This window comes from Acanthopagrus latus, chromosome 9, assembly GCF_904848185.1.
Source record: "Acanthopagrus latus isolate v.2019 chromosome 9, fAcaLat1.1, whole genome shotgun sequence".
Lineage (NCBI taxonomy): Eukaryota > Metazoa > Chordata > Actinopteri > Spariformes > Sparidae > Acanthopagrus > Acanthopagrus latus.
In genome coordinates this window covers 22,761,585-22,775,917 of record NC_051047.1, presented here as the reverse complement: position 1 = coordinate 22,775,917, position 14,333 = coordinate 22,761,585, and the positions used below count along the sequence as shown (strand labels likewise).

The following is a 14,333-nucleotide window of genomic DNA, read 5'->3' as shown; positions in this document are numbered from 1 at the left end:
GCAGGTGGGTCAGATGGAAGAAAATGAAAGGGGCGAGAATAGAGAGACAGGGGGAAAGAGAGTTTCTGTGGAGTGTACGTGCTGTCAGGTTTCTCTGTTGCCCTCTTTTCTTCTGCGGGCTAACAGGAAGTGACACGTGTTTTTAAAATGCAGCTGACAGGATATGACACTGCTCCTTACGCGGCGCCGTGGAAGCACGGGGAGTAATTAGCGCTCTATCGACTGCCATGACATCAATCAGACGAGCTGTCTAAATGCCTGCGAGTGTAAGAGGAGGGCTGGCATCGGATCGTCATGACGATCAGTGCGTGTGTGTGTATTGTACAGATTGAAAATTTGTCTGGCATAACATTATTTAGACAAGCCTTCTGTGTGTGTGTGTGTGTGTGTGTGTGTGTGAGAGAGAGACAGACAGAGAGGGAGAGGGGGAGTGCTACAGGTGGTAAACTGGCTGGCATAAAATCATGAAGGCAGGATGTCTGGCCCCGCGTTCCCTTTTGACTTTAACAGCCATGTGTGTGGCAGGAGGCCTATTTGCTTAATAAATCTGCCAAGCACAATAGCTGTGAATGGCAACTCACTAAAGCTGGATTAAAGTGGTTACCTACAGCGTGGGTTTGGATTTTATTATTCAGCGTTTTAAGTGGCTGACTGGAGAAAGCAATGTCAGACAGATGTACCTGAGGTGGGAATCATGAGATGCCTTATAATTTTGATTAGATTCAAGTTCAGAGGGCGACGATTTGATTATAAAAACATCCATCAACATTTGATTTTGTGATTAGTTTTTTCACATTGTGAGACTCACTGTTTACAATGATCCATAGTGATAACAGATGGATGAATGTACCTTCATTCTTAACAAACTTATCACAGTCAAACTAGAAAACACATCAGCTGATCGTGTGGTTGCACTGATGAAAGCTCATATTGAGATTCCTGCCTTTTCAGCTATTTCGGTCCTGATCCAGATGGACAGATATCAAGCTAATGCACATTGTGACCAAGAAAGGTGTGGTCATTCAAACATTAGACATTTAACACACCATTGCTCAAATGCACTGGAGGGATGAGGGTGGTGGTGGTTTCTTTTGATTATTGACTTTTCTACATCGAGACATAATCTTTCAAGAGAGAATCGTGAAGCAACTAAAAGATGTACTTTAGTGTACATGGTCATGTCGTATGTTTTCATTCATATTAACCTCCAGCACTTCTGTTTAAATCTTGTATTTGAACAACGATGGGAGGGTTCGCCTCGTCTCATCACTGATTGCCTTGTTACAGACTGATTATGTTCTTTTACTCACGGTGACAGAGTGACAGTCACAACAATCTGAAGATCTGCAGTTGAGATGTCACTGCTACATTCACACAGAACAAAAACACAAATGCAGCACTTTTGTTTTTGCTCACTTTTGTCACAAGTTGAAAACAAAACACCTACAAGACTATTTCGCTGCACACAAAAGGTTTATTTCTCTCAAATTTTGTTTTAAACAGATTCTGTGAAATCCCTGTTCGTGAGCGCTTCTCTGTTGCCGAGATAATCTATCCACCTGACAGGTGTGGTGGATCAACAAGCTGATTTAACAGCATCATTACTGCACAGGTGTGACTTGAGCTGTCGTCTTCACTCTCAGTCATCTCTACCAGCAACACAGCCCAGTCTTCTCCACACCTCTTTTAATGCTTCCAGTACTCCATTGTCTTCCAAGTCCCAGTTAAACGAATGAAGGCTGTCTGTCATTGCCTTTAAAATGATGAATAAAAAGGCTGTAAGATTTTCATGCCCCATTTGGCAGTACAACATTGTTTGTCGGCGCCTTCACTAAACCAATATTAATATGATCCATACAAGCTGATCTATTTGAATGACCGACAGAGGTGTTAAGATCTGGGCACAAAAAATTACTTGGTTAACGTTCAGGGAAGAGTATAACAAAGGATAATATATAAAGATAAACAGAGATCTTTGGCTGTATCAAAGCCATTTATCAGATTTATGTAAACAGAAAAAAAGAGGAGAACTTCAATAAGAACGGTGCAGTTTCAGGCTCACAAAGACTGGAAAAGCGACAGGTGGTTGAGGTCAATCTTTGGCAAAAGCTGAAGAACAATGTTGTGACTTTTCTCATTATTTGAAATAAATGTAAAGCATACCCTTAGGCTGTTTTACACTTGATCCCAGCTTGATTAAGAGTCTCTCTAACCTCTCCGGAGAAGTTTGAGAAGTCGCTCCAACTGACCTTTACTTCACATGACCTCATCTCCCCCAGTGCACTCTGTCAAATCTGCTTTGCTTGTTAGAAGAAACATTTGCTGGCCATGTGGACTCAACCAGGGCAGTTTTATTAGATGGAAATAAGCAGCCTTATCCTCAACCATTCATAGAAACTGCACCATGAAACCATAATCTTTCTCCATTTTTGGTGGCAAATTTTCATTTAAGGTTTTTACTTGATTAGAAATGTGTGATGATAACTTCAGTTAATATGGTGCAAACCCAAACCTTCAGGATTATTCAGATGATATGGCAATAATATATGGTCACAATGTATTTTACGAATCAAGCTTAAGTCTCTGAGCCCAGCAACTCACTGGCAGGTTAGAGAGGCACAGTCCCATTATTAACAATTGCCAAAGTCACATCATTTATCATGGCTAGAAACCGATACAAATAAAAAAATATTGTCACGTTTTCAGATTTCCCAAAGTCCTTGAGCACATCATGTGTGACAAATGCTTCTGTCAGAAAAAATGACAGAATCTAAGCTTAAAATAGGGATACTTCACATCTCGTTTAAAATTTTGTCTGCTTTTAAGCATTTGCACGAGCCGGAACTTGTGACAAACATTCTTCAAGTCTGAATGAGCTCTGAGTGACTCGTCCAACAGTGACAAAAATTCAATGATAATTTGACTGAAAACTGCAAGAGAAGGAGTCACGAGAGACAAGAGGACAAGAGGACAAGAGAGTAGATATTAAAAACATGTCATAGTTTTTCCAATATTGCTAACAGAATAATATATACTGGAAAAACAATTCCTGGTATATATATCAGATTCCCCTGTTAACATTTTTCTTAAAGTATGTGGCGATAACTTCACTTTAGTCAATATTGGTAACACCACAGCAAACTTGGAAAGAAATGTCTTATACACAGATTTAATCTTATTCAATTAGTCAAACTACACTAAAGCCATCCTTGAGTCGTCCTTACTTCCAAGCATGACTTACTGTTTCCATAGTAGGTCCAGGACACACTGCAGTGAAAAACATGTCCGCATTGAGTAAAAAAAGATTGGCTAATTATAGCCATGTGAATATGTTTTCAATTGGAATCACTGCGATTACAAATGTAGTTTCACACTGAGTACATGACACAAAAACAAACATATACTATACATATATTTGGTTTTCACTTTCTGCTAAAATAATTATCTCACAATAAACATCCACTAACCATCTCACACATGGTGACAAAGGTGACACACCTACCAAAGCACAGAAATCGAGCCATGTTCTGTACACAAATCATACAAATAAAAAATACAAATGCACCAAATAGAGTCTGAAACATAAGATATACACACAAAAACCACAAAAATAGAGTGTGCATGTTGCTTAGCTACAGGTAGCCACCACTGAAATTAAATGAAAAAGAAGGTATTAGGTTGAGAACAGCAACAACAGACATCTATACGGATGGAAAACAACATGAGAGATGTACGAAGCGTATAACCCTCTTTGTGTATCAAAACTTTGAGTGCACTCATGTGTTTGTGTGTGTCCTTTAAAAAGCCCGAGTCTATGTGCCCATGTGTCCTTTTCACTGTGGACGTGCTCCACTGCGGGGAGGATGTCCTTTGCGTGGAATTTATTTTTCATTGAGAACTACTTGTGCAAATACGAGCGGCGGAAATCATAAATGAGAGGGGGAGAGTGCAACAGGGCGAAGAGAGACCTAGAAAGGGTATATTGAAGGAAAGAGAGCACAGGGGGAGGAAGGGATGGAGCGGACGAGTGCCTCTTGAGAGCTTTTCCTTATTAGCCGGGCTGAATCGCAGGCTTTGAGTCCGGAAAACACACACTCTGCCCCTTTTTTTTTTCTGTCTGCTCTCCATCACTTGCTGCCCCCCCACCACCTCTTCTCATTCCTCTCTTTCAGTCTTCTTCACATTCTCTACTCCAAGCAGCTCAGTCCATCCCTTACTTCATATTTTCTACTTTCCCATCTCCCTTTCTCGGTCTAATTTGACCTTTTAGCCCCGGACATTCACTGACCCCCCCCTTCATTCTCCTTGCATGTCCTCACTCCAAGCGCCTCGTTTCCCGTCTCATCTGTTGAATTATCCCAAAACATCCACTTAGCCTCTCTTTCCCCCTGAATCCCTCGCTGCCTGCCTCTTTTCTTCCATTCACTTCACAAGTTGATCCACTTTTCTCATTCCTGCAATTATTTGGGTCCACTCACGTCTCCTTTCAGTCCACAGAATTTAGATCTCCTTCCAAATCGTCCTCTTCACTTTCTGTTTTTTTTTTCTAGCTCTAAACATGCGCTGACCCTTAATCATTTTATCCAAATTTCTCCTCGTCTCTTTTCATTCTATTTATTTGTGTGTTTTCCATTTCCTCCCTCACCTTTCTCTTCCCTGTTTCCTTCTTCCCACCCTTTTCTTCAACACTTCCTTCTGCTAATTTGTTCCTTCAGCTCCAAACACTCAATCAGACTCTTTCCTTTCCATACATCTCGTCTGTTTCACCCCATTTCCCGCTCCCTTTTCTTTAGCGCCCCTTCTTCTTTATTCCTAATCCCACTTAACCTTCCATTCTAGCTCCCTTTAGTTCGAAAAAACACTCCAAACCTCTCTCTCATATATCCGTTGTGGTCCTCTAATCCACCTGCTTTTATCAGTTTTTAAATTAGCTTAAATTTTCACATTTCTTTCCAAAGAGATTTCATAAAAGATGCACTTTTCATTTGATGTCTCCAAGGTCTACAACTGGTCTTCTAAAGAACCCATAACAGCATTTTGAACATCCCCCACACCCAACTGTGGGAAAAATGCTGTCTGCAGTCCTGTTTTAAAGTTTAGACAAGTAACACTAGTTTGTCACTGAAACACTTTCTTGCATGTGCAGACATCACAAAGAGACAGAAGAATATGTACTAGATCCTTGCAGAATTGACTGAGATGTGTTTGAAACCTTTTCACAGCTATATTCCAGAGCATTTTGTGACTGTGGAAAGGATGAGTTAAAAAAAGAATGGAAATTTAGTCATTATCTTCTCACCCCCATGTTAGTGGAAAGCTGGGTGAAGTTCTGTAGTCCATGAAACACTTGTGGAGCTTAACGCCAAAACAGTGTTGCAGAATTCCTCCCTAACTACAGAAGTATATGTGGACTTGCTTTAAAACGTAAAACCCAATATATTTTTGAAAGATGTTTTTCTTTAGACAGGGTTGATGTGTTTTCTGCTTCTTAAAAGAGTGTAAATAACATCTTTTCAAATCACTTCGGGATCTCTGGCTTTCTGGTGAGATGATTAGCTGTTTCGAGCCATGTTTAAAACAAGACCCTCAGTTATTCAGGAGAAAGCCGCAACGCTGTTTTGCGGTGAAACCTCCAGATTTGTTTTGTGGACTACAGAACTCACCCCCATCGGTGCAGGGGGCGAGCAGATAATGACTGAATCCTAATTTTAGGACAAACTTCTCCTTTAATGCTCATTAGCGGGAAAATCGTGTCACTACCCAAAGCTAAAAAAGATACAGACAACAAACACCCGCCGCCTCAGCAAAACTAATTACCTACAAGAAGAGAGTGATGTGGAAAACAGCACTCGCACAGACCAACCTGGCATCGTCTAAAAGCTCCCTCCACATTGTGTGTGTGTGTGTGAGAAATGTGCAAGACAACGACAGTACGTATTATCGTGTGTGTGTGTGTGTGTGTGTGTGTGTGGCACTCATTGAGCTGAGAGAATGTCTGATTAATTAATATGAAGGAAAGAAAGCCTCTCCAGTGACCAACCAAGCAACGCTAAAAGCTCATCTCTCCTATACGAGCTTCCTCTATTCTCCGTCTCTGTTTCATCATTCTGACTCACAGAACACATTTTGGTGAGTGTATGCTGTTTCAGTTAATGTACTCTCTGAAGTAAGACAAGTGACAATCTATATATATATATATATATATATATATATACAAGCTCAAATATGTCAGGTAAAGTGCAGTATATGGCCTACGCTCCATCTAAATCATTGCCTCACACTTCCCACTCTGATGGATTGCGATGCAGAGGGAAAGTGCAGTAAGAGGACGGCTGCTCTTCCGGCACAAACAACGCTAAAGTTTTGTATTGACGGCAGATGGTGGGACAAGTGAAAGCCAACGGAGAAATCACTTCAAACATGTTTATCCTCTTTAGTCGAGCAAACTCCAACACAAACACAAAGTGGAGCGACGCTATGGAGGAGCAGGAAGTTTGTCTTAATTCAAAAAGTGGAAACAGTTTGTGAATGTTCTCAGTTTGGCAGATTGGTGGTTATTTCATATTAAATTGGTCAAACTGATGGAAGAAGTAGTGTATATGTGCTCCGTTATCTTGTGAAAGTATATACTTGCAAAGTTTATGTTTCTGCACACTAATTGTGATGGAGGTTCTATAGAGCTGGTGGACTTGTGGTTATCAAGAAGATGCCCGGAGACAAATATCACTGTAATATGTCTTAAATTATTAGGAGCTGAGCTTTCTCCTTGTTAAAAAAAATTAAATGTCAGTTGTTTCTTTTTTTTTTTACATTTCTTTTTTATTCTTGGTGTTATTCACTCTCTACTTATCTTTCACTCGTGCACAACAGTACATCTCCCTCTCCCTCTCACTCCACTCCGGTCTCTCCAGACTGATTGTTTTCTAATTGGTGGAGTGCCAGAGGTCGTGGTTGTTATGGTAACCTGCGAGGGGCACTTGGAAAGGGTGAGACGGTGGTGGTTGGGCGAGGGCGGGAGGGGGCACCCACTCAAGAAAACGGAGGGCAGCACTCATGCGAGGCTTGGGTGGTCACTTCAGAAAATGGACTGTGTGTGTGTGTTTGACATCCTAACTGCCTCAGTTTAGCAAAAGCAGCTGAGTGTGTGAGCGCACAAAATGTGGATGTGTGTGTGTGTGTGTGTGCATTCAGATGGTGGGTAAAGAATCCCGCTTGCCACTTGAAAATCTTCTAAGAGCTCCTTTGCTTGAATCCTTTTTTTTTTTTTTCTCCCACCCCGGTTCCCGGCTACTTCTTTCCCAATGTGAGCCACTCAGACCCTCCAATCTGTCCATCTGTGTACTGAGATGGAAGAGAGGCAGAGGAGCTGCAGGAGGGTGGACACCAGGAGAACGACTGTACATCCACACTGAGCTGACTAAATCTGGAAATTGCTCTTTGTTCCAGTCCAATTTAGTCCTGCAGCTACACTTGAGATTGCTTTTCAACTCCTGAAAAAGTACTTTTCAGTTACATTTTCAAAATTACGCCTCATGTTTTTAATGTTTTCTCGTATAAACGATGTTGACGAGATAAATACCTCTGCTACACTCGTGATACAGTAGATTATTTGGGCCTGTGTTTGTGAGTGTGTGTGCTTCCTCTCCAAAACACTCTCGTCCCTTTTTGTATAATCTTCACCAAATGTGTGGTGTCTGCCTGTGTGTGTAATGAGTTTACTAAACGAGTCTCCATTAAACTCTGCCATGCATAAGGAATTGAGCTGGATCTGGCCTTTAGAATTAAAGGTGTTGGGCTGGCAGTGAGGCAGACAGTGTGATATACCGCTGTGCGCTGTGGTTAAATAACTGTCCCTCCATAATAGAGGTGTTTAAGGCAAACCACTGATAAAAAACACAGACACAAATGCACACAGGCAGCCGGGCACATCAATGTGTGCTGGGGGATATAATTGACTCTATTTTAAGACCTATATAAATTGCCACACACGGCTGCCTTTGTCAAACAAAGGTGGTGTTTAAACTCCTGCAAAGACAATTTTGTGAAAACTGGTTTCTTTGAGGTGTTATTGTGACACACAATATATGTATTGATGTATTGAAATCTCAAAAGAGCTTCATACATGCTAGAACTGGGTGACAAAATATACAAGCACAATATTTTTGTCTTACATATATAACATGATATCAACAAAATGACATGTTTGATAATAAATCATCATTAATGTGGCTACAATGGCTAAGTGGGAAAAGACAAATATTAGAACAAGTGGAACAGTCTGATAGGTTAATAACCTACAACACATTACTGTAATGCAGCCTTTAAAACCAGGAAGAGACGACACTTATGCCATATAAAGATATAAGAATAATATTGTTTAGGACGATATAAAGTCTCTCATCTAGATGAAGATATAATATCGAAGTATTACTCAACCCTATTGAGGCAAAGTACAGAGAATTTAATATGATGTATACTTCTCTAAATGATTCTTCCATTAAGAATACAAAACATCATAATGCAACACTATTTGCATTTAAGCAATTCTTCGCCAGATACTCCAGCTCATCCTGACTTTTGAATCAGGACCCTACTAAATGTTAATATTATTTCCACTGACTGAGCCAACTGGTTAATTTCGACAGCTACAACACTTTTCCACGGGTGGCTGCAAGTCAGACAGGGCAGACTAATTTCAGCCGATGGTGTTTTATATCCCTCAAATTATCATCATTATCCAACATTATCAAGGACGAGGCTGCTCCGCTTTCGCTGTCTGGATTTTTTTACATCCACAACTTGCTTTTTTTTAACAGATGGCTTTATATCTTAATCTTATACTTAGTCTGCATGCACACACAACGTTGTGTTTGTGAGCTGTACTGTTTTGGTGTGTGTGTGTGTGTGTGAGCCCATCCTGATTTTGTTTATCTCCGTCTCACATGCGTACCGCGGCTCTTGCCTCCCTCCCCTTGAAATGCAGTAACAAAGAGTCGGCACACACAATCAACGCTGACACGCCACCTTCTTTTTTTGGTACCATCGATTGCTTTGAACCACTACCTGGACTTCCTCCTGTCTGCATCATCAGGTTTCAGGAAGTGATGATAAATGAACAGCACTGTCTGGCTGGACTGCTGTAGCCATGGATATAAAGTACAGAGGGCTCTGAAATCAAGACATTCTTATACTCAAAGCAAAAAATACTGGATGAATTAAACCAAAACAAATTAAACTAGAGCAGCAGTATTCCTGGGACTTATTAACTCATCTCAATGATGAGTTAGTTATGTAGTGTCTTAAATTAAAAACATGAGGTTTAATATTACGTGTACTGTGGATAACATATTTAGTTGTGCATATAATCATGCATTGCCGAGTGGAATATGTATTTTTACATAATCCAAACTGCATGCAAAGTAAAGTCTAAACACCTGGGCCATTTGTTACATTAACTGAAAGATATTGGACCCTGGAACATTTTACATTTTCTTGTGCAACTCTTTCATCTAAAGCAACATTATTACACAACTGGTAACAGTCGTTGACACTGTTGCATCACAGCACAGGTCTTGGGTTTGTATTCCATGGATCTGGATAAAGGGTCGGATCCATAATAATGCATAGATCTTGATGGATAAGCAGGCTGGTATCTATGAGTGAGAACATTTAGATGCTGATCCTAGACCTGATTCTGATTCTGAAACCTGCACTTCAGGGTTAAAAGTATACTTTCATATATATCAATACAAATATAGATAAAACATTTTCGACACTCAATTTAAGGAGCATCTGATTATATTTACTTGAAGAAGATTCCTGACCTGAGTATAGTTTAAAAACTAAGGTTTTAAAACATTCTTTGCCATGAAGAATGATTTAAGCAATTCACTGTTAATACATCCACCCTAGAAGCCAGCGTCCAATAATCACCTTGACACTGTTTATGCATGGAGGAGACAATACTAAGGAGACATAGTGTCTGAAAACAAGTCTACGAAGCCTGGAACTGTCCATCAAACAGGTTTACTTCCCCAAATGAAGAAACGCAGGAGGAATAAGGTGGATGTGTGTGAGAATATCTGCGCTGGTAGATATATTCAGAAGCAAGTGAGCTGTGACTGACATAATAAAGGTGAGAAGTAAGGATTGTGGAGCTGAGAGGAACACACTGAGCCCTGCGGTGATTTCTTTTTTGTTTTCTTTTTGCTGGGATGCACACACACACACACACACACACACACACACACACACACACACACACACACACACACACACACACAATATGTATTGTCAGTGGGAACGTGAGTACACAGGCGCTCACTCTGAAGCTCAGAGCAAGCACAAACAATTCAATCCTTTTTTTTGTCTGTCTGTCTCCATCTCTCTCTCTTCTGCTCTCGAACACAAACACAAGCATGCAGACACACACACACTAAGTTGCTTGTGGCAGATAAACCTGATTTAGACAGGTGAGTGGAAAGGAGAGGGAGAAATATGAAGCATCAGCAAGATAATATTGCTCTTTGCAACAGAAGAGGGATGTGAGAGAAGAGAGCTGGGAGCTGGGAGAGCTCCCCCCCCCCCCGGGTGTAACTCCAGGAAGGTGGTCCAGGTTTATCCACAGGATGCAAAAAGACTTTATAAGATCTTTTACAGGTACAGTTAAAGGTACAGATAATGTAAGACAGAGGACATCAGAGGTTTCTTTCAGATTCTTCAGAGTATATTCTGAGAAGGTCTTACCTGTCATTGGGAGGAGCAGGGACAGGAGGCGAAGCAGTTCCAGCTCCCCTTGGTTTATTGACCTTGGCATACAGCCTATCAAGGGGATCATCATCAGGTGTGGCTGCTGGGCTGTTAGCATGTCCTGGGAAGGCAGAAGGGCCTTGGGGGGAAGGTGTGCGGGCATGTGCGTGCTGAATTGTACTGTAGGGAGGCGACTGAGGCATTGAAGGCATGTTTCTGTCCCTGAACGATTGTATTCGGGCATAATTGGGGTCTGCGTCGTCATCCTCAACATCTGGATATGCCTGCCCACTGCCAACTTGCTGCCGAACGTCTCTCAGCTCAGGGTGCCCTGCCTCGATTCTAAAAGACAGATGAAAAGACAGTTTAGAAATATGACAACAATGACGACTTTGTAAGAAGAATAACGATGACTGAGTTACAGCAGGGGCTACCACAGAGAAACATCTCAAAACAAACCACATAGAGGCAGGCCATTACAATAGAGCTCAGGAATGATAAGAATGGAGTCGAGAGAATAGAGAGAACGGAAAGAATGAGAAGCAATAAAAGAAAGGAATGGCAGAGATGGTAATGAAGTGGTTTCAATGTGTTCCATGAGAATAATTAGTCAACAACCATTTGCATCCAAGGAGCAAATCCAAAGATGGTTATGGAATTTTCCTCAATGAGAAAAGACAAGAAGACTTTCATTGAATACACATCTAAGTCTGTATGACAACAAATATGAAGAACGTAAAATCTTCTCACCTTTCACGCTCATCTTTCATCCTCTCCAACTCGTGATCACTCAGAATTTCTGACTTCTGTCGCTGCAGAGCTGCTTTCGCCTCCTTTTTCTCCTCTTTTTTCTTCCCGAATCTGGACAAAAGACAACACAGACAGAAGTCAGAAACAATACAGAAAGTTAGGGAGAAACACATCATCATATAATTTAATAGGTCTTTCATCAGAATGTGGTGATGAAGGAATGGAAGCTGATGAGCAATAAACTTCAAATTACCACACACTTACAATCCCACGACTGTAATCATGCACACACAGTACACAGTGACATTACCACAGATACACACACAGAGTTTTCTCTTTCCCAGCAATGTCTTCTGCTTTCCCTATCAGCAAAGCGTTTTATAAAGTTGATCAAAAAACACATAGCCTGGGAATTTTTCAACCGTGAGTGCATTCCGATCAAAACCAACTTGCAGCATATGGCAACACAAGTATGTACAAGTTTGCACAAAACAACAGCATAAGGTGAAGAACATTAAATAGGAGAGGCCACATCACAATCAGTGCATTCACAGGAGGAATGTGATTCCAGAGAGCATCTCGCTGTCCGGCTGCAGAGCATGTGTGACTGACAGCAGACGTGAGGACAAGAGCGAGGGCAGACTGTCGACCAGTTAATCAATCTCATAAGCCACCGCCCTTTCAGATGGATAAGAAGTAAACAGTAAAAAAAATGCTAAAATGGGTCACCAAATACACTTGGGCGGCCATTAATATACCTGGGTGGCCAGCTCAAGTAAAGTCTATGTGTGGGAAACACTGGCTGCCCTATATGTGTTGATGTAAGGCTTTTTAATTTTTTTTTAGAAAACATAGATTTGTATGTTTGTGTTTGATAACCACATTTGAAGGATCATTGCAAAAAATGAGTGTTCGCGTTGACAGTATGTTCTGTGTAAACCGTAAAATACGCCCATATAGCGATATCTGAGGGTTTTGGGGGTTTTTTTTGTGTGGGCATCAGCCCCCAAACATCCAGTATCAGTCGGGCTCTAACAGTTACACAATGAACTCTGGAATAAACAGACTACCAGCAGAATAGTTCAATAAATTAGAACAGAGGGAGACCGGATGCAACGCTATTGCTTAACACTGTAAGTATGTGCTCTACACAGCTTCATCTAAATTAAAAGACGGCATACACACGATAGACTTAAAGGCCTGTTTTAAGTGGCCACATATCAATACTCAAACCACACCAGTCAATACAGTTTGTGTGTGGTCAGCATCAACAGCACACTCAGCACTACTGGACACTGGACAAGTCATTACCTGAGGAGGTATCGCGCACGCACACACAATCACACACACCCAACTCAACTTCATAAATGTGAATGAACAATGACAGCTTCAGGCTTTGCCAACTCGCTGGCATTTAGCTTGTGAATGAAATGAGAGAAACAAACCATTTAGACAAATCAGGTGATAGCTACACGATGTGAAACAACGTACAATGAATGAACGAAACTGTTCTTTTTCTTCTTGGTGAAAGAAAGAATAGTTGGAATGAAGTTAACTTTTATGCTGAACGAAGGTCTGATTGATATTTAGTCATCAGGAGCCATTCAGAGCCCTGCTCGCATGCTGATGAAAATAAAAAAAAAAAGGGGGAAGTGAAAAAAAGCACTCATTAAACTTTATACCCCAGCAGCAATACAGTGAGCAAGTCATTGTTAATTGAGCCAGTCAAACCTGCTAAATAGTTAATATCTCCAACATGCAAACTGTGACCTTAAAGCATGCCTTATGTTTTATTTATCTGCTGCATTTATTGATGTACTATTCTTTTGTCTACACTTCCTCTACCCACTGCTGCTGCTGCTGCTGATGTTTTTGAAGTATCACTATAAACCTGCCTGTGCATTATTTAACCCAACATCATCATTCTAAAGTGCGTGATTTTGTTTGCGATTGTTTGCATCGCCGTCGTTTTAGTGCACGTGCACTGAGTTAATATGGCTCGTTGAAATGCTTAATATGGACTGGGTGGGGGCATAAAGAAGCCCATTCGCCGCCCACAGAGGGGGGCTGGATGGGCAGTGAAGGGCTATAACCGTGTGTGCGCATTAACAGCGTGTATTTGCCTCACAGGGGACAAGCCTCGCTCTAATTACTGCTACCTACAGAGAAAGAGACTTACCCTTCAATTCAACTCTCTCTCGTCCCCCCACTTACTCCTCCCTCACCTCTGCTTTTATTTATCTATTTTTTTTACCTCAGCGCTCTCCTCCTTCTCTCTCATTACCCTCATTTCGGTTTCTTTCTCTCCGTAGCCTACCTCGCCGTCAACCCTTCATCTCGCCATCGCTCTCGTCATGTCGCCCCCTTGGTATCAAACACTTCTCTCACAGCACTTAACCTCTCTCATCCCCTCCTCTCCACTAGGCTGTCATTCCCATTTCCTCTCCTGCCATGGCTTTTACAAAAGGAAAAGGAGAAGCAAGGCATTTCTTATAATTTGTGTCTTTTGGAACTTAAAATGTCTTCATACCCAGCCTCAAATAGTCATCATTGTCAAGTTGGAAAGCTCACAGAGAGGAGCCCACCCACGAAACACATAAATTGATGAGATAGATAAGACAAGCCTCTATTAGACTGTCTTGAAATTGGTTCCCCCCTTCAAGCGTTCTCTGTTACATGTAATGACAAATGTAGTAATCAAACACATCATAGTAAATTTAATCGTAAAAGGGCCATAATCTACTGTTATTTATGAGGAACTGAGTACAACCCTCTGCAACTGGATGTTGGACTTCCTCACAAACAGACCTCAAACAGTTCTGATTGGCAGTCAC

At 41.2% G+C, this 14,333-nt stretch overlaps 1 protein-coding gene across 12 annotated transcripts in view; it reads right to left on the bottom strand.

Annotated features, from left to right (window-relative positions):
• Window positions 1-14,333, bottom strand: part of pard3bb (par-3 family cell polarity regulator beta b) — a 207,362-nt gene that overhangs the window by 67,541 nt on the left and 125,488 nt on the right. For 11 of the 12 annotated variants that reach the window (XM_037108816.1, XM_037108815.1, XM_037108818.1 and 8 more), the window contains exons 21-22: window positions 11,500-11,610; window positions 10,747-11,091 (exon numbers count right to left, since the gene is read on the bottom strand). In XM_037108816.1, the coding sequence (XP_036964711.1) occupies window positions 10,747-11,091; window positions 11,500-11,610 (456 nt within the window). Of the gene's footprint in view, window positions 1-1,454; window positions 1,754-10,746; window positions 11,092-11,499; window positions 11,611-14,333 lie in introns of those variants that run through there. The other variant, XM_037108827.1, reaches the window with a different exon arrangement.